Here is a 19,518-nt window from a genome sequence, read left to right on the forward strand (position 1 = left end):
ACGCTGTAAACTATATTCAAATTTACAAAACAACCGTATTTTGCATTAACCAGCATACAACTGAGCAGTGGTTCTCAACTGGTGGGTCGCGCACCAAAAGTGGGTCACGAACTCGTTTCGATGGGCCGCGATGTGTGAATGAAAAAAAAAATGTTGGGGAAAAAGTCAAACTTTATTTTGAAGGCCCCGATTTTCTAACCGCTGGTGCCATGCAGTCGCGTTGACCGGAGACCATAGAAAGGTTTTGAAAAGCTTCTGTCACGTATGATCCTATCTTCTCATAAAATATCTTTGGCTGATGTTTTTCAGAATCAAGATTGTTGCCGGAAGTCCCCACGGACGAATAACTTTGCGGTAGAACTCTTCTTTATCATCCATTGGGTAACAACTTCAGATAAAAATGAAACACAGTAATGAAATATGACCCCGGTTTGATGTTGACAGCGTCACAGAAATTGGGAGCTATCTACCCTTACCCACAATTTAAAGTAAGTCACACAGACTATCATCCTCTTTACTCCTCCTTGTGCAAGATGTCAGAAACAAGTGAAAAACAAACAATGGCAATAAAATATTATTAATATGTCGGGTAGTAATAAATGTATTTATTTTCTTCTCAGAGTGTACCAGAATGCATAGTTTATGTTAGTATTTCAAAAAATCTCCTGGGGGAGAATCACCCCAGACCCCCTGCTGGGGTTGGGTTTTCAGCATGAGTGCCTTTCTATATAGTTCAGCTTTGATTCCATCGTCTCATTAAACCTTTTTTAAAAGCATACTTAAGTTCTGTGAAGGGATATATATATAGCGCCATATAGATAGACTGTATAGTTCTATCTATATGGCGCTGTAAGGGATATATGCACTGCACTTCACTTTTATTAATATTGTATGCTGAAAAGCGTATATATATATATATTACAGCACTTTTTTTTGTTGAATAGATTTGAGTGCTTGAAAATGTTGTGTCGCGATTTATTGACCAAGTAAAAAGTGGGTCCCGAGGCCTGACCAGTTGAGAACCACTGCAATAGAGTGTATTAGCTATATGATCCCATGTGTCACGCTAGATGATAAAACCAAAAACGTTATATCAAAAGTGCGACAATATTTAAGTGTTGATTATTGGTGCTTTCAAATTATTACCATAATGCCTTTTTTGCTAAATATTCATAAGTGATGTGAGTAGTATTAGTAATAAGTGGTTTAAGACAAAACGGAAGTTGCGAAAATTACATCACCTGTAATCCAGCCTTGAAACTTAGAATAAGACAATGCCATATTAAGTTATTACGATATCCAAAAATATCACAATATCAATATGACATTGATATATTGCCCAGCCATACATATCCTATTATTTGCAGGATAAAAAGTACACTTTGTCAATTTCTGCTCAAAAACTGCCGTGATAGTGACAAATCTGTATTGACAAAATTACCTGATTTCTCATTTTTGATTTAGGATCGGATGTTTTCTTCCTGCTCGACAGCTTACTCAGCAGCAGAGATCGACTCTTTCACATCACATTACCATTCTGCATGGCTGGCATTTTGTCCAGGCACACCAGCCCATGGCACCGGCAGCAGCAGAACACATCCGTGAGAAAACCTCAATCTCTGTCTCATAGTTTAAAGAGCGGTGTATGCCAGCAGTCATTGATGCTTTGTTCTAAGAGTTATTCTGACTGGTGCCACGCTGTTTGCCCCTTGGAGACATCTTAGAGGACACGGAGGACAGGTTCTCCCTTGGAAGACTCAAAGATATTGGATTAGCTTTGATTCAATCAAATGATGTGGTAAGCTAATTAAAAAGTTATTAAAAAATATTTGGAATTACTTTTCAAAACCACAAAGGACGCTCTCTCCAGCTAGTCTGGGGAACTTCATTCAGACAGCTGCAGTGTTTAAGATTACATTTATTTCTTATCATTTCTGAACAAATGTGCCTTTCAAATTGTAATATTGGATGGATGTTATAGATAATGAACATTTGAAAAATAGGCGCTGCTAAAAATAGAAGGGACATTCATTGCAGCATGTTAACTTCTTATTTTAAAAACCTATAAAAGCATACACTCCAAAAAAAACACTTGCACTTAGAGCCATACATCTTTTTAAAAGTAAAAAAATATATCTGATAAGGGGCTTTCTGGCACTCATGAGGCTTAAGGGATTCCCCAAAAGTGTTTACACTGACAAATACATTGAGTCTCTGAGGAAAACACTAAGAATAGTGTGACACTGATTCATCTTCGCTGACTCACCAATGCGTCAGAGAACTCAGTGACTTAACATCTGGGAAAAGCAGGTGGGAGGAGAGGGAGAGAGATATGTAAAGAGAGAGAAAGAGAGATGTAGAGAGAGAGAGAGAGAGAGAGAGAGAGAGAGAGAGAGAGAGAAAGAAGGCCACATAAGTCTTGGTTTAGAAATAGTCAAAGACTTAAAAGGCCCCATGTCATGGCCATTTCTACTGATCATAATTCCTTGTTGAGGTCTACTAGAATATATTTACATTGTTCAATTTTCCAAACTCACATTGGTTTCTCATACAGCATCTCTGTATAGTATGTGTATTCACTCTCTGTCCTAAACGCCTTGTTGGACCTCCTGCCCCCCCCCTCCCTATGAGCCCACTGTGCTCTGATTGGTCAGCTCGCCCACTCTGTTCTGATGAGTCCACCACCGTTACAGCGGAACATCAGTGATTATGTGTTACAATGGCGTTTGTTAGCAACCAGAAAATGACACCAGTAATGACAAACAGATGAGAATGCTGCGTGGGGTCTGGGTGCCGTGTTGGTGGGACGTTGCGGGGCTCGCTGCTCCGCCCTTTGAGGCTCGAGGGGCGGACAGTGTGAGCCTGATTACTGGTGTCGTTTCCTGGTTGCTGCGTGGGGTCTGCGAGACAGCGAGCTCCGAGCACACACACACACTCAGCCAGGCTGAGATCCGCAGAGCCGCGGCTGAGAAAAGATAAGGCTGAGTGAGTGAGTGAGTGAGTGAGTGAGTGAGTGAGTGAGTGAGTGAGTGAGTGTGTGTGTGGAGCCGTTACATCACTATGACCAGGAAGAAAAAAAATGTAAAAAGAGAAATGTCCAACGAGGCGTTCTGGGGCAGCACAGACACGTCTTTTCTGTGTTAGAGTTTTACTCGCTACAGGGTGTACTTTGAGGGTTTGTGACTCTGCAGACCGTTTACATAAAGAAAAAGCTACATAACACACAAGGGGACGGGTAATAACCGGAAAAGCATGACATGTGACCTTTAAATGACTGCAACAAAGAATTTTGAGCAAATAAAATTCAGCTGATATCATTTAACCTTTCTGCTTGCAGTTTGTATTTATCTTGACTTAAAGCGGCTCACAGCGGGTCGAGTGTAATGGCTTTCGATCAAAGCAGCTAATGATGAACTTAATAAATAGGCTTACTGGATTATTCAAATCTGTTTACAGCCGTAATCCTTTGAAGTTCAAAATGTCACGTAACTCTTTGAGGCCTCTTTAATTTTTCTTGTTGAGCCGACACCCTCGATCCAATATTTCTTCACAGTACGTGATCACAGCATCAAATAGTGATTATTGCTCCCCTTGTTTGTCAGTGTTACACTCCCCGGCATCAGGTCTATTAGCATTGAATATTGAATTTAGCAAATAAAACTTAATTGTGTCAAACCACAGTAATTTGTGGTGAATATCTCATTGTGTGTGATGAATGTCTTTTTGAGAGTCATGCGGTTAGAGTTAATCACATGTATTTAATAGTGTAATTATAGAAGAAATATGCAATAAACTGACTTCTAAATACTCTGACGCTTTAATTGTGGCCCTTTGGGACAAATCCCGATCAGATTATAACCAGGAAAATGAGGCGTGCAACATTAATAATGGTTGCCTGATGTGCATTTGCCCTACATTCCCTATAAGGGCAACCACTAATGATGATGCCAACGTGACTGAAGGATCTACGAGCTCTTATCCGTCCAAGAATGCTTCAACATGTCAAACAAGTCGGATCCAGGCTGCAGTGTCGTATCCATAGGAGGGTTATTATTCATGCCCTACAGAACAGGTTATTCATGCATGGATGAAGTGCATGCTAACTAAAAACATACAATTATATATGGTTATTTTAATAAAGCAAACGACAATATTGTATACCGTGCTTTGATTTACAATATATTTTCAAGTCAACCCCCAGGCCAAAAATAGAGATGGATGCACTTTGACGTGTGACTGCTTGTGTAGATTCAACATGTCAAACTGCAGCTAGAGTAGCTTTCTGTGCTCCACTCTGACCTGTTAACAGCAGCACACTGTGAACCAACACAGCCCCACAGCCTATACATCACACAGGGAAGCATTGGGATTACCAGTATATTAATAACCGCACACATTTTAGCAGAGCATTCTTTCGTAGAGCTAAGTATGCGCTGACGGGGCAAAAAATAATAAAGCATGTTTGTGCTTGTTACTTAATGTGAGCTGAGAAACTGTACTAGTGTATCATCATACGAATCACAGTGACTGGGACTGCACAATTAATTGAAATTCTATGAAATCGCATTGTGGACTACTAAAATATTAAATTTGCAGGAAGCACAATATTAGTTGAAGGCTAAATATGTGTTTTGTGAAGCTGAATAGATATCCCGGCCTACAGACTTAACAAAATACATTAGTTAGGAACAGATACTGTTTCATGTTAATACATTTGTCAATGATAGTTATGATGCAAAATCATCAATCCCTTTAATATCCCAATTCATATCGCAGTGGTTATATCAGTACGAGAACAAAAAAACATAACATTCGCGTTCACACCAAGTACTTTTCCCACAAAGGTTCCTGAGAACTCTTTAGTTCTCATGAACTAAATACAGATCGCGTTCACACCGGAAATTAGTTCCTGGGGGTGGATTAGGCAAATGAAGCCGCTGACGTCACTTCTTCGGCTTTGGGTTTACTGGCAGGCCGCAAACAACTTCACGGCGGATACTGCCGCCCAAAATCCCCGGCCGGAAGTCCCCGGAGTTAGGGACTGGCTTCAGTAGAAGCTGCTGGGAATTCCCAGCAGCTTCTACTGAAGCTTTCTGAGTAAACGGCCAGAACGCCGACACCTCCTCATCTCCACCGCTCCCATGTTTTATTTTGAGTTGTCATAAGTTAGTCTCTCCGCGTTTCTGCGCTGGGCTAATGCTAATGCTAATAATGCATTGCGAGGATAATAAAATGGCGGCTTCACAAAAATGTTTGGGAGTTTGACGGGGCGTGGTTTGCATCCCGCCCAGCCAATCAGACACAGGAACCTTTTTCTCCCACGAAAGTGCCTGCTCTCTAGCAGGGACTGAAAAGGGGGTAAAAAAGGTTCTCTAGAACTAATTTAGTTCTTGGGACTTTTTGGTGTGAACGCAACTAAATCGTAGTTCTCAGGAACCTTTGTGGGAAAAGTACTTGGTGTGAAAGCGCATATATACGCACTTAAAGTGTTCTACATCGATATCACAAGAAAACTTTATGAACACTTTTACATTATTACACTGGGGATTGCAAGCTCAATCTATGTGGGTGACAGTATGTATGTGTCATAAAACAAGGCGAATAGTAACTGCTGCATTGGCACGTTACTAAGCTATCCTGACATGTTCTACAGAAGCAAGGAGATCATGCAAAATGCATCACACATTTAGCATATGATATAAACTATGTTTTAATAGCCAATATAAGGATTTTCATATGTAGATATCACAAAATGAAATGATGCATTCAATTAGGTCTGACGGCTTGGCTCAGTATGCTTTCAGCTAACATGCCAACACTGGAGAGAAAATATTCAGTGGGATACCCCTGAATATATTTGCTGTCAGATAGAAAGAGACAAACAGACACAAACATGGCATGTGTGCGTGAATAAACTTGTAACGCATGAACAGTAGGAGAGATTCTGACTCACTAAAGCAGAGCTTCTCTCTCTGTGAGGCTCAGGCACAGCCTCACAGGCCTCTATCTTCAACGGATTTAACACCTCAGTCCCCCGTCACATTCCTGAGCATATCCAGATAAGTCCCAGGCATTTCACAAAGGGCCAGAACTGCTTTTTAATGCAGCCATGCCACCACAGCGATGCAATTATACGACCGAAGTCCTGTCACTGATACTGAAACTCCATTTCTCTATTTATTTTAGGGTGGTGGAATATAGAAACTGTTGATGTATTTTACAGAGATTTTTAATATCTCTAGTGTTAGAATTTATACACCTTTTATAAAAACCTTTTTCAAATGATCTCTAAATCTGATCGTTGTTTTCCCCACATGAAAGATCAACACTCGAAAATGAACTCAAGATGAGACCACTTTGATCACAGGCAGTGCCAGCCTGTCAGAAGGTTCTCACACTTCATGACGTTCAAATATCATTCTTTACATTTCTTTTTTCAAAGTATATGTTTAGCAATGACTGAAAATGTGGGATTACTTCTTTAAAAAGGAAGACCCCACACAAGAAAATGTAGCAGGTGCCACTTTCTGTATCCATGCCAGGGCTTAACAGCCACACACCAGGAAGTAGCTTGGGAATGTTATAATTACAACAGATAAAGTAAATATGTCGTTCAGCGACCACATAACTTATCAGAGCTCTCAGTCATTAACAGCGGGAAACTATAGATTCAAAATAGTTTCTTTCAGTCTCTTAGCGACAGCTGCTTTCATTCTTACGCCGTGTGTACTCTGCAGAGCAACCTATGTGCAGCTCACACACAATGATAAAGTGATTGCCCTTAAACTAAAGGAAAGTGTTAAATGACTACTTGTCTTAAAGATTGAAATCCTGAATTGACATGTTCTGTCAATAATAGAAACGCTACGATAAATCCCTTACCTTTCAAGGCCTTGGTTTCACTATCTGGAACATGCATGTGCATTCACTAGTTGCTTGATTAAAAATCAATATGAGTTGCTGCTATTTCCTCCATTAAATACATCCATCCCCTCAGCCTCCTCTTTGAGTCGCATCACAACTGATTATTGAAGATCATGACCTTTCAGTCTGGCAGCTGGAAGTAGGACTGGACAAGAATGTGAAGAGGCAAGATAAATTAGTACTCATTTAGAAGGTCACCTGTCCAAACACTGATATTACAAATCAAATTACATCTCAGAGGATGCAAGAGAAGATGAAAACATGTTAGGATTAAGAACTACATTAATGTCTCTGCTCATTTGACCCTCTTTCTTTTGACAATGTAACTGTTGCTATCCAAAGCAACACTGTAACATGGGGGAGTCATCGTCACTAACTGCTTGTTCTCTTTAACTCTCTAGTAGTAATATGACCAATATGTCAGAGACCGGGCTTACGAAGACCAAAGGATCACTGACAAATGAAGGCAGAGGAGCTTTGCTTCTATTTTTAAGGCCTTTGTGTGACTGAATGGTATAGACTGGCTAAATGGAAATACTTTCAATTATTACTGAGAGGCCAGATCGGCTTGCATTGCATGACGTCCACCGTCTTTCTACAAAGCACCTTGAATGAAGACGAAAGAACGTCCACTAAGTGAGCCAGCAGTTAACCTGAATGGCTAATTACAGTGAACACAGATGAAAAACGGGGGGGATTATTGAACGAGACGCTGGTGGATTATGAACGAGTCTACAGTCGTTTCAACTTGAGACTCTCAGTTCTCACGCTTCTGTGATTCGCTCAGGTCCGGTTACATGTAGCTGATACTTGTCCTTGATTGGCCACAGTTTGTTTACTGGGATCATTAAAGATGCAGTCACCTGCACCTATACCAGGACACATGGAAAAGACAATGGCAAAGACAGCTCTCTACTCTAAAGTCATACAAATAAATAGCGGCATCTGACATCACTAAGACATGGCTGCAGGCTTAGTAGTTATCTATATTTAGAATAGTGGTAGAACACATACATTCCAATAGATATAATGACTCTATTGTTATTGCACCACATATATTACAGTACCTAATAAACAAGCAACCCAATACATTAAAATGACAATCATTTAAAAAAAGACAGATAGTGAGATTTAGCATTTCTGAATTTGAATCTTATAATTAAAAAGGACATTATTACAGGAAGAAATATATATATATATATATATATTTGATTTGTCGTAGTCCCTGGTGCAATGACAATTAAGGAATGATTCTTCTTCTAATTGTAGTGGAGTTGCACTACAATTCAATCAAGAAGACTGTATGTATCGATTGGCTCAATCACTAATTATGCAGGACAATTTAAAAGAACGTTAAGGGGAATATATCCACATCCTGATTTGACTAAACAGCCCGCAGAGTGAATGACTGTGTGCTTCTTACAGCGGGGGTCAAGACAAGTGCGTTCCACCACCACACGGTCAAAACAAAGGATGAGCCCGGTGAACAAAGAATGCTGACTCGGCACTATCCTATCATTTGGACTGAAAGAACAACCACTCTCAACAGGAAACAGAGCTACGCGGTGTCCAGTTTCCTGCAAACAGGACAGGGAAAACATATATATCTCTTTATTATGTCCTGCAATGCTCTCTATATGATGTGAGAGCTATTCACATATAACCACCCGTGTTATTTGAGTCCGTTTGTTTATACACCCAATGTAGGTTAAATGCACACCACATGTTTTCTTTGGCATCCGTGTGCTGACTGCCACAAGTTGATTGTGTGTGTCCTAGGCTTCTGCTTGTCTACAGTAAGGAGGTATGTGGGCATAAATAAATGATCCAATCTAGTGCCTGCGTCCATGAGTGTGCACACATGGGTAGATGTGCTGTGTTTGAGTTTGTTGCAGCAACATAAACTGTGTGTCCTTCCTAAATACGGAATGGAAGAGATAAAAGGGAAAGGTCAGGACAAATTCCTTATCTTGTGTAGGCTGTAATACTTATCCTGAGATGTGCCAAATACTAGAAAATAACACTGTGTTAGGGAGGTAATTGCGACTATTCTAGATGCACACTTTAAGATTTTATAAAGAAAATGTATAGACAAATGTTGATTAAGAATATATTGACATGATTGGGAATGTGACCATAAATAGGCATACATGTTAACTGTCTAAAACTGTTTAAATGCCAAAAGAAACTCATCTCATAACCTTTCATTGTCTTTCCAGACTATAATAAATGTGACTCGTATGCAAACACACGAACACCTGCAAGGCCATGGCTCGATAAACCACCCCTGGAGAAAAGTAAATAAAATAATTGATGGATGATATTGATAACTACATTTGATTAAACTAATTAAAAATGTCCACAGTGTAGGAGATGGCAGACACTTTGGAACAGTGCAGTATTGCCATGGCAAATCAACCTCTATGTTGAGAGCTCAAGGTTATTCATGGAGGATGAGCCAGCAGGGACATGTTTGGTCAAAAGGAATTGTTTTTTGTAAATCAATGTTGAAGGTAACTAGAGAACATTGAAGTGAAAGAGCACACAGTTATGGAGAGAAATGTGTGGGTTTTATAACGTTTTTCCGATAGAGGCGAAGTCCCTCCCTTTCCGGTGGACCTCCATGGGACCTTATTTCTGAGAAAGTATGTATTGAAGTCAATGGAGAGAGAAAGATTATCTTTCGATCCCGTTTGAATTGTGCCACAAATTTCACATATGATGTTTGTCAATTGAAAAGATAATTTTGCAAGTCAAAAAAATAAAAATGTGTCGTAAAAATGTGAAGTAACACTTTTTTTTGTGTGAAACCGCTCAATGAACTACATCTGATGTAGTTCATTGAGCGGTTTCACACAAAAAAAAGTGTTACTTCACATTTTTACGACACATTTTTATTTTTTTGACTTGCAAAATTATCTTTTCAATTNCTCCCACATACTCCTTATTTGGTAATGTGTGTGTGTGTGAGACTGACGCATAGCCAAAACCGGAAGCTGTGATAACTCTGGTGGCTACCAGTAGCAGCTAACTTTTACTCTCCGATTTTTACATAAAAATGGAATTATGGATTATAAATAAAAAAATATTATTTCACAGAAACATTATCAACCTATGGATTAACCGATTCTGCCGCATTTTTTCTCGTTTTAATGCCATTGAACAAGTCTTTTGATCAGATTGACAGCTACGGTGAGACGATCTCCCGTAAAAGCTACGTAAAGGTATGTGTTGTGATGTCTGTGTTTGCTTCCCCTGTCGCGAGTTCGGATCACTCAGTGATGATATATATACCTAAATAATCTATGGATCCTCAGCTTTAATCGGATATATTGTATGTGCAGCTACGATAAGTAATAAAGGTATCTTTTATCTTGAGTTCTGTGCCAAAGTGCATTAGCATTTTTCGCTCAGGGGTCATTTAGATGGTTCTTATGAGACTTGTGTTTTGTTTTGGTAAAAATGGTTTGTATCGTCAGTTAGCTGAGCTTATTCCCGTTAATCTGGTATAACACATTAATAGGTTCTTAAATATTAAGATGCCCTGAGACACAGTGTCGCGAAAAGAAAAAAAAAGCCCCCGCCGAGGGGGGCTTTGGGGCCTAACAGGTTAAAGTAGTTGAAATATAATGCTTAACACATCATGTCTTTTCTTGCAGGTTAACCCACTATTTGGGACTATCTATAACAGCATCTACCTGGTGGCCAAGTCCATCCACAATGTCAGGAAGGCAGGAGAGCTGCTGTCAGGAGTCAACCTGGCGTACTTCACAAAGAACACAAACTTCACCGGCTTCAACCAGAGGATCACGGTGGACGCTGCTGGGGACGTTCTGACCAAGTACGTCATCCTGGACTCTAACGGCATTGGGAGCCAGCTCTACCAGACCTTTCTTTTGGACCTTAAGACCAGAGTGCTTAGTTTTGCTGGCAATTCCATTCATTATCCTGGAGGATATCCTCCGCCATCTGATTCAAACTGCTGGTTTGACAAAAACGCACTCTGCACTGGAGGTAAGGGCTTCGCTTTGGCGTGTGTGTGTGTGTGTGTGTGTGTGTGTGTGTGTGTGTGTGTTCATGTGAATGACGTATGGATGTGTGGTTGCTCAAGCCCTTCACAGTTGCATCTGCTCCATGCTTTTCCCCCAACTTCAAGTTACCTGTTGTCATCCCCAGGTGTGGAGGTCACCTACATCATAGTGGTGTTTGCTGTCATCTTGTCTTTGGCTGTTGGAGGGCTCCTTATTGGTCTTTACATCAGGTACATCCTGTAGATAGATATAGGTTCTTCTTTTAAAGCAAACAAGTAGCAGTGTTCCTCTCCTGTGCTTTTCTTCAGCTGCATCCCACACATTTGATATGGAGACAAAAAACAAAAACAAAAGGTAGAGAATCATATTTGGCAAAAGAAAGCAGAATAACCAAAACATCTATAAATACTGTTGAAATCAAATTAACGTATTTTCCAAAAGTGTATTGCTGATAATCCTGGCCCTTATTTAATATCCAAGTACTTTTTGCCGACAGGATACTAGAAGTAGTTCTCACATAAGAAGGTGCATTTATTTTGGTTATCTGTCTTCGCTCTGAAGATAAGAGAATCCTGAGTTAGACTTATGAATCCCGCTACCTCCTTTTCTACCAATTTATTTATCTTTTTCTTGAACAAATTTACAGGAGGAGACTCCAACAAATCCGACTGCTCAAAGGTCCTAATCGGATACTCCTGACTTTAGAAGATCTCACGTTTATCGATCCTCAGCCAAGCAACAAGGTAAGCATCAGCAAATCTCTTTTCCATGTGTTTTCTGCTTTATACTAAGTAGACATATCACATTGAATTAAACGTTTCAGGATGGTACTCATTCCATAAAATATTCCACTGTTGTTTTATTTCCCTCAGAAACTTAATTTAGAAGATCTAGGCGACTCAAAGAGTGCTATAGAGGAGAAATCTGGAGACCGCTCACACTCTGTAAACAGCTTACAGACAACCACTCATGAGACCACCAATGTAGCCGTGTACGAGGTATGTAACACTGAGAGTCATTCCTCCTGCTGCTTCAGCCTGTATGTGGCGTTCTTCTAAAGCTAATGTATGGGCCGTTAACTCTTATAGGACATTCAACAATTACACAACTCTTGCCATGTTTTTAAGACAGTGTAAACCCATTCAACACTTGGTTTTAATGTGTCATTGATTTATGTTTGAATCCATTTTTGATGGAGGTTGAGGTTAGGTTTGACCATTTGTTCTAGGTTAGTGAAGATTTAATTTGGCTTTGGTTTTTGTCCTCTCAAATATTGTGCACGTTTTAAAGTGATTTTAAATCAGGAATTACAACAGTACGTCCCAGATGGATGAATGAACAGGCAGCAGTAAATGTTTGTTTTTCAGTGGTAAATTACATATTTTGTCTAAAAGAATTTAAAACGTTTTGAAGTCAATAAAACCATATTTAAAAAATGTGAAACACTGAAGTGGATCCCACTGCAAACACATGACTTCTCTTCCAGGGCGACTGGGTGTGGCTGAGGAAATTTAAGAAGGGTCAGTTCAAAGAAGTGAAGCAGAGCACCACTAGGATTTTCACAAAGGTAGAGAAGCATGTCCTCACCTAAGTTCCAGGATTAATAAGTGCTGTAGCTAACTATTGTAATACAAAATTCATTCATACTTCTGGATCATTACAACATAATTCCTTATCTGCTTTCTCAGATGAAAGACCTGAGAAACGAGAACGTGAATCCGTTCCTTGGCTTCTTCCTGGACTGCTCTATGTTTGCGGTGGTGACGGAGCACTGCTCCCGGGGCAGTCTGCAGGACCTGCTGAGAAAAGAGGATGTCAAATTAGACTGGATGTTCAAGTCCTCGCTTTTGCTCGACCTCATCAAGGTAAACGCTGATAAACTTCCCCATTGGTTTGTTGACATTTATTCTATGGTTAACCTCATTGTAAAACATGTTGTGCGTCCAGGGTATGAAATACCTTCACCACAAAGAATTCCCCCATGGCAGACTTAAATCTCGTAACTGTGTGGTGGACGGGCGTTTTGTCCTGAAGATTACTGACCATGGCTTCAATGAGCTGCTGGATGCTCAAAAAGCTCCTTTAGAAGAACCTCCACCTGAAGGTATGAAAGAATGCCTCACTGCTATTCATGACTATCCAATATACAACATTAGCCTTTCAAAAGTGCTGTTAAGATGAGGTTGAATGTTTTAACTTATAGAAGGGGCAATGCACATTTGTTGTCCACACACATTCTTCCTCTGCAGTTTCTGGCAGGTTGATGGCATTTACAAAAACATACAAGAGCGCAGTAGCAAAGAAAAAAAACCCAAGTACAATTACTAAACTTAATCAAAGACAAAAACAAATGAGCAAATTGACAGCACAATTGAAAATATATTTTATTTATTTCACTTTGTTCAGTGTATCATGTTTCAAACCTATTTCTTTGTCCATTGTTTTTTCCACAGAGTTATTTTGGACAGCTCCAGAGTTCTTAAGGGACACTGCGAACTCACGCAAAGGCACCTACAAAGGAGACGTGTACAGCTTCTCCATCATCCTTCAGGAGGTGGTGGTCAGAGGGCTTCCATACTGCATGCTGGGTCTGACACCCGAGGGTGCGTATCCATCACGGAAGAGAGAGGACTGTTCATTAGTTTGAGACCAATGAGGTGGAGATTTGAGGAACATTTCATACATTTTTACTACATTCTGATTTGTTCCATGTCTTCTGTCTCCTCACTAGAGATCATCCGTAAGGTGAAGAAGCCCCCGCCCATGTGCCGTCCCACTGTGGCCCCGGACCAGGCTCCTCTGGAGTGTATCCAGCTGATGAAGCAGTGCTGGAGCGAAATGCCAGAGCGCCGACCATCATTTCATGAGATCTTTGACAGGGTACATTTTGATATTGTTTGCACAGTTTAACAATAACACAAACATAAAAGTGTAAAGTGCAGGAAGAGGCAGAAAACACACTGGGCTTATTTGAACCCTCAACCTAAATAATGGTAAATGTCAAGATTGATTATACAAAAAGTAATATGAATTCAATATTAATTGCATATTGTCACTATGAGTTAAACAATACAAAGCAAATACAATTATACGATATTGATAGATGGATTTCAAACACATAGGGAAAAGCAGATACATGTTTTTTTATGTGATTTATTTTGTAAGCCATTTCATAATTAGGTAACCTAATCTATCAATTATTGAAAATGTACCTTGGTAAGTGATACATTTGGGGTGATGAAGATCTGAAGATTGACAAGTTGTGTAAGAATGAATTTTGAACTGCTTAGGATTATTCCCTTCATCAAACTTTTCTTATTTTACGGCCGGTTATTAGAATATAATTTTATGAGTATCATTTAATGTGATTCTGTATTGTTTTTTTATTGCGAGTAGTTCAAGATAATCAACAAGGGGAAGAAGACAAACATAATTGACTCCATGCTGCGGATGCTGGAGCAGTACAGCTCCAACCTGGAGGATCTCATCAGAGAGAGAACAGAAGAGCTGGAGGCGGAAAAACAAAGAACAGAAAAACTGCTGTCCGAGATGCTGCCACCGTGAGTGTATACACACACGAGCATCAGACAACGACATTATGCTCATTTTCAGGTTCATATTAGTATGTTGTGCCTCTACTGGGACATGTTTACATGCTTTAATGTTCAAAAAGCTCTTTATTTTTCTCATACTGCCTGGGCTGCAGCACCTCTTTTCAGCCTCTGTCTGAAACCAGAGCCCAGTCTGCTCTGATTGGTTAGCTCTGTTGTGATTGGTCACCTGCATAGAGATGTCTCGCAGTGTGCTGTCAGTGATGTCACTATGTTCAGGAAGTAAACAAAGGAGTCTCTTTCGATGCATTTTAGAGATCTTACCCTTTGCAAACCATTCACAAAAAATAACAGGAAAGGGAAAACCCCAAAAGCATATTAGGGCCCCTTTGAGATAAAACAACTGACTATCTGTTTCTTGTCACTGTTCTGCCCGTCTTTAGATCTGTTGCCGAGGCCCTGAAGACCGGAGCCACAGTGGAGCCAGAGTACTTCGACCAGGTGACGATCTACTTCAGCGACATCGTAGGTTTCACCACCATCTCCTCGCTCAGTGATCCCATCGAGGTGGTTGACCTTCTGAATGACCTCTACTCTCTGTTTGACGCCGTGCTCAGCAACCATGATGTCTACAAGGTCAGAAAACATGCTCGATATTTATAAGGGTCATTTAAGTGTTAACATGCAATTCAACAGCTTGTGTCTACAGTCCAAACACTGATTCAAAATCTAAGATTTAAAGGTGTTATTGTCAAACGCACAAAAGTTACAGCGTGGTTGTTGGCAATGGAAACTCCCAGGCTTTTCCAACAGTACAACATACAGGACATTCAATAAGACATAAGAGACACAACGATGCAATAAAAATGCAGAAATAAGTAAACTATTTCATTTCAAATATGATGGAGAATGTCAAATAAAATGCTGTACAGTGGAATGAAATACTTTTGATTGTGCTTCAAAGAGCTCAGGAATGTTACAGTCTGACAGTATGTGCCCATAACTGAATAAATATGTTGATAATATCTAGGTGGAGACCATTGGGGATGCTTACATGGTAGCATCTGGTTTGCCCAAAAGAAATGGCAACAAGCACGCTGCTGAGATTGCCAACATGTCCCTGAACATTCTCAGCTCGGTGGGAACCTTCCACATGCGGCACATGCCAAACGTGCCCGTCAGGATACGCATAGGCATCCATTCAGGTGAGATTCTTCACATTGTTATTGTTCTAACACTCGATAAGCAAGTGGGACGAATACATTATCTTCTGATTATCTTTGTTGTGTCTCAGGGCCCTGTGTTGCTGGAGTGGTCGGTCTGACGATGCCTCGGTACTGCCTTTTTGGAGACACCGTCAACACTGCGTCCCGTATGGAATCCACTGGGCTGCGTGAGTTTCCTGAGCACACATTTAGTTGTGTGGTTTCATGTTTTGTAATAGTCTAATAACTTCTTCCCTCCTCTTTGTCCCTCAGCTTATAGAATCCATGTTAACGTGAACACTGTGAAAATCCTCCATTCTCTAAATGAAGGTTATAAAATAGATGTGAGAGGCAAGACAGAGCTGAAGGTATCGTGACATTTTACAAATATGTAACCTCAGTATTTGGTATGTGGACAAATATTTTGAAGGAGACCTATAAATCCATGTTTTCTCGTTTGTTTGTTTTTTAGGGTAAAGGTATTGAAGAGACATACTGGCTTGTAGGGAAAACAAACTTTACAAAGCCTTTGCCAAGTCCGCCAGAGATCAAACCGGGGTAAGACATTCAAATGTTGTTACTGTTGTACTGTTGTGTTTGGCTTGATTCTAAGATAATAAATAAATGTATACAAAATCCCACAATGATTACCTGTCCCCAAGTTGAAATGGCCAATTTGGATGTTACGTTTCATTAATGTTATCAATCCATAACTGCCTGCTGCCTATGATACACTTTCCATGATGCAAATGATAACTATCTGAATGTTACTTCAGGGAAGACAGCCACGGTCTGAACCCTGAGGATATAGCTGAGTACAAGAGAAAGAAAGCTGAGAAAAAGGCTTGACTCTCTCGGTCCAAAAACAGGAGGTTAGAGACCTGCATGGCAGCCGGTGTTGTGTTGTGGAAATGTGGCTGTGTCAGTTTGATGTGACCAGAAATGACGCCTGAGTCTGACCTCTCTCATTTATTCTGTGCTGTATTAGTCTCAATAATCTCTTGATCTTATCACCTTCTACATCTTCTTAAGCAGATTGGGGGAAAGCCCTCTTTGTTTGTTTCACTCGTTTTTACTGTGACTAACTCATTTACTCTACTGTGTTTTTCTGTTTCTTGTGGCATGCCTTCAAGTGTCTCTGTAAAACCCAATATCGGTCTTAACTCCACCGTCTGCATCTCCTAGGGACAACTGGCAGGAAATGGTGACTGAGGAGATCAAGACTCTTTTTCGCGAGGCCAACAGGCAGGTGGATAAAAAGACCTGAAAGAAAGGAAGAGAAGGAAAGATGTGACAAAGGAAGGAAACCAGAGGAATGATAGACAGAAGGACACATCCTGAGGAATAGAGAGCTGGAGCACCCAGGCTCTCACTGTGGCTTAGTGCAGACTTGTTTAAGAGGATTGTCCGAGGACTGGCTAATCCACCTGCAGCCAGCACAGCAGAACATTACGGTGCTAATGTAATGAGAGTCGTCCTTCGCATTACCTGTCTACGTACCAGCTGCAGCGCGGGGAAGGTGAACCGCTCCTTAGTGAAGGATGCACTTATTCACTCACCGGCCACTGGGTGGTCACCTATTTCACCCATCAGAAGATTGAATGCCCCAAACGCCTGTTTCAAAATGAAATGTAATTTTTTTCTGGGGGTAATATCTTTTTTTGTTTGCCACGAAAAGCTCATAATAGAGTTGTGGAGCTGAGGATGTTACTTTGTTGTGGCCAGGTTTAAGTTATCAGACGTTTGAGACAATGGCTGCTATTATATGATCATCAAAAGAGAGAATATTTAAAACACTCATCATACAACAATATATTTCTACTAGGATTGAGAAAGATGAAAAGGAATATTAAGAATGAAACACTAAAATAGAGCTTTAACCTTTTTTTACACTGATGAAAGTGTGACTCAGTAATGACAATGCAACAAACATATTCTTCTTTCATATAGATTTATAAGAAATACAGTTTTCAGGTCCTTTAGTGATATGTATCGCTATTCTGTCACATGTGGTTCATCCTAACTCTCTTTGAACCAATGACACACTACTGTGCTTAATCTAAATCGTTCTCTCTTATTTTAATGATGAAATATGAGTCTGGGTTTGCATTTTCCAAAGATATTTTCAGTGAAGTTCATGAATATATTGAACAAACACAACACACAAGGTTAGTACTTCTCTTCATAATGTACATTTGCGACTCCATGCATTTCCAAAGGTTGCATTTTGCAGAGTAAATACAAACAAACACATTTATCTCATAAACATAGCAAAAACAGGCATACTCACCTGTTGCCTTTTTATTGTGCATAAATGGATTGATTGGTGAATAACTGCAAGCACCAACGTGTCTGTACACTTAACAGCTGTGTATGTATCAATATAGGAAAGAACGCAGCATAGGAAAGTATGTTGGAAGTCAAATCAATGTCTATTTATATAGCACCAAATCATAAAAGAAGACCTAGACCGTAAACGTTTGCATTACAATTGCAAAGAAGTGACATCAAGTTATATCTCTGTGTTCAATGAAGAGAAGTGTGTTTATTGTGAGGCTGATGATGTGCTAATTGTTGTGCAAATCTGGGCTACAGCTTTTCTCTTTGAATGTCTATATCAATGATTGTCTGTCAGTTCATTGTGTTGGCAATACAAACTAGGGTTACAGATTGTAACCCAAGTTCTTTAAGCAGGTATGATACATTTAAAGATTTTCATAACGATGCAAGATGTGTCTGAAAGTTGTGCAGCCGCTGAAGAGCCCCATCTAGTGTTCAACATTACGATTTCTAAGGGGCATTAAGTGGATTTGAATGCTTCCGAGTAAACAATATTAATCAATATGCAATTTATCAAAAAAGGACATATAGGTTTATTATAAGGGACTACCAGAGGATGCACATATAACATCATTTCAACCTAAAAAGATAATTATAATGAAATGTATTATTTGATAGAAATGTTTTTGAAAAAGCCCTAAATATTGAGTCAGCGCTGTATCAAATTAGTCTTTTTTTTTTTAAATAACTTAAAATCTGTGTATGTCAACATCTTAATATTGGTAATATAAGCATGTTTTATTCATGTTTTGGTGTTCAAAACAACAACAGTCAGTCTGAAATATGTATATTGTGTAATTTATGTTATTAATACATTTATGAGAATATGACTTCATATAATAATTAAATGATTCATTCGTAACACCTTGTTGTTTGGCTTTCTTTACATTGTAGCCAGTTAGCGCTACAGCTCTCATCTTGGTATTCAAGGTATATTTTTATTTGCATTTTTGACACTTTTATGTGTTCAAATGTACAATAAATGAAAAGTATAGGCTTAAGATACAGTAATGCTTGGTCTGTATGGGAGCACCTTTGAGACTTCTAATTTGTTTTTGGTCTAATTACTACACCTTTTTATCTGCTGTGCTGGAACTGCATGAGATTGCCACTAGCCATCAGAACCGTGCACACTGCTGAGTCTGCTTTTCCTCTGTTTGGGACATCCCAACTAAAACCCCACTGACTTGTATGTAGGCCAGTGGTGGTTAGGGAATTGAACCACGAAATATTCAACATAGTTTTCTACGGGAGATTAGCAATGACCCCTACATTCCAGACCTGGAGGTTTTGTTCATCCTCCAGCCGACTGGAAAGATTGTTTACCTTTTCCTTTCAGATGTTATCTCTAGCGAGCTCAAACTCCTCTGCTTAAACCTCCAGAAGACTCTATCAACTCTTTGGATGGTATTCAGACATAACTTGCAAAAAAAACAAAACCAAACAAAAGCTTCTTTTGTTTTTTTA

At 39.7% G+C, this 19,518-nt stretch overlaps 2 protein-coding genes across 2 annotated transcripts in view; one reads left to right on the forward strand and one right to left on the reverse strand.

The window, feature by feature from the left end:
- Window positions 1-1,543, reverse strand: part of gdpd5b (glycerophosphodiester phosphodiesterase domain containing 5b) — a 30,401-nt gene extending 28,858 nt beyond the window's left edge. Inside the window, exon 1 of the mRNA XM_010791267.1 lies at window positions 1,534-1,543. Within this exon, the coding sequence (XP_010789569.1) occupies window positions 1,534-1,543 (10 nt within the window). The remainder of the gene's footprint in view (window positions 1-1,533) is intronic.
- On the forward strand, window positions 1,542-16,969 carry gucy2f (guanylate cyclase 2F, retinal). The gene is made up of 18 exons (XM_010791268.1): window positions 1,542-1,601; window positions 10,584-10,938; window positions 11,101-11,185; window positions 11,602-11,698; window positions 11,828-11,953; window positions 12,442-12,522; window positions 12,644-12,820; window positions 12,903-13,059; window positions 13,409-13,558; window positions 13,687-13,835; window positions 14,352-14,515; window positions 14,950-15,142; window positions 15,537-15,711; window positions 15,801-15,899; window positions 15,985-16,079; window positions 16,184-16,269; window positions 16,488-16,583; window positions 16,897-16,969. The coding sequence occupies exons 1-17, from the start codon at window positions 1,542-1,544 to the stop codon at window positions 16,558-16,560; spliced, it is 2,322 nt and encodes a 773-aa protein (XP_010789570.1). The 3' UTR covers window positions 16,561-16,583; window positions 16,897-16,969.
- The last annotated feature ends 2,549 nt before the right edge of the window (window positions 16,970-19,518 follow it).

The sequence above is a fragment of the Notothenia coriiceps genome, unplaced genomic scaffold, assembly GCF_000735185.1.
Source record: "Notothenia coriiceps isolate Sejong01 unplaced genomic scaffold, NC01 NC01_scaffold00035354, whole genome shotgun sequence".
NCBI lineage: Eukaryota > Metazoa > Chordata > Actinopteri > Perciformes > Nototheniidae > Notothenia > Notothenia coriiceps.

Bases quoted from the DNA above. Each gene is read 5' to 3' on its own strand.
- gucy2f (XM_010791268.1), top strand. From the start codon at position 1,542: ATGGCTGGCATTTTGTCCAGGCACACCAGCCCATGGCACCGGCAGCAG. The intron at 11,699-11,827 runs GTAAGCATCAGC...TATTTCCCTCAG, and splicing joins ATCCTCAGCCAAGCAACAAG to AAACTTAATTTAGAAGATCT. The intron at 15,712-15,800 runs GTGAGATTCTTC...GTTGTGTCTCAG, and splicing joins ACGCATAGGCATCCATTCAG to GGCCCTGTGTTGCTGGAGTG.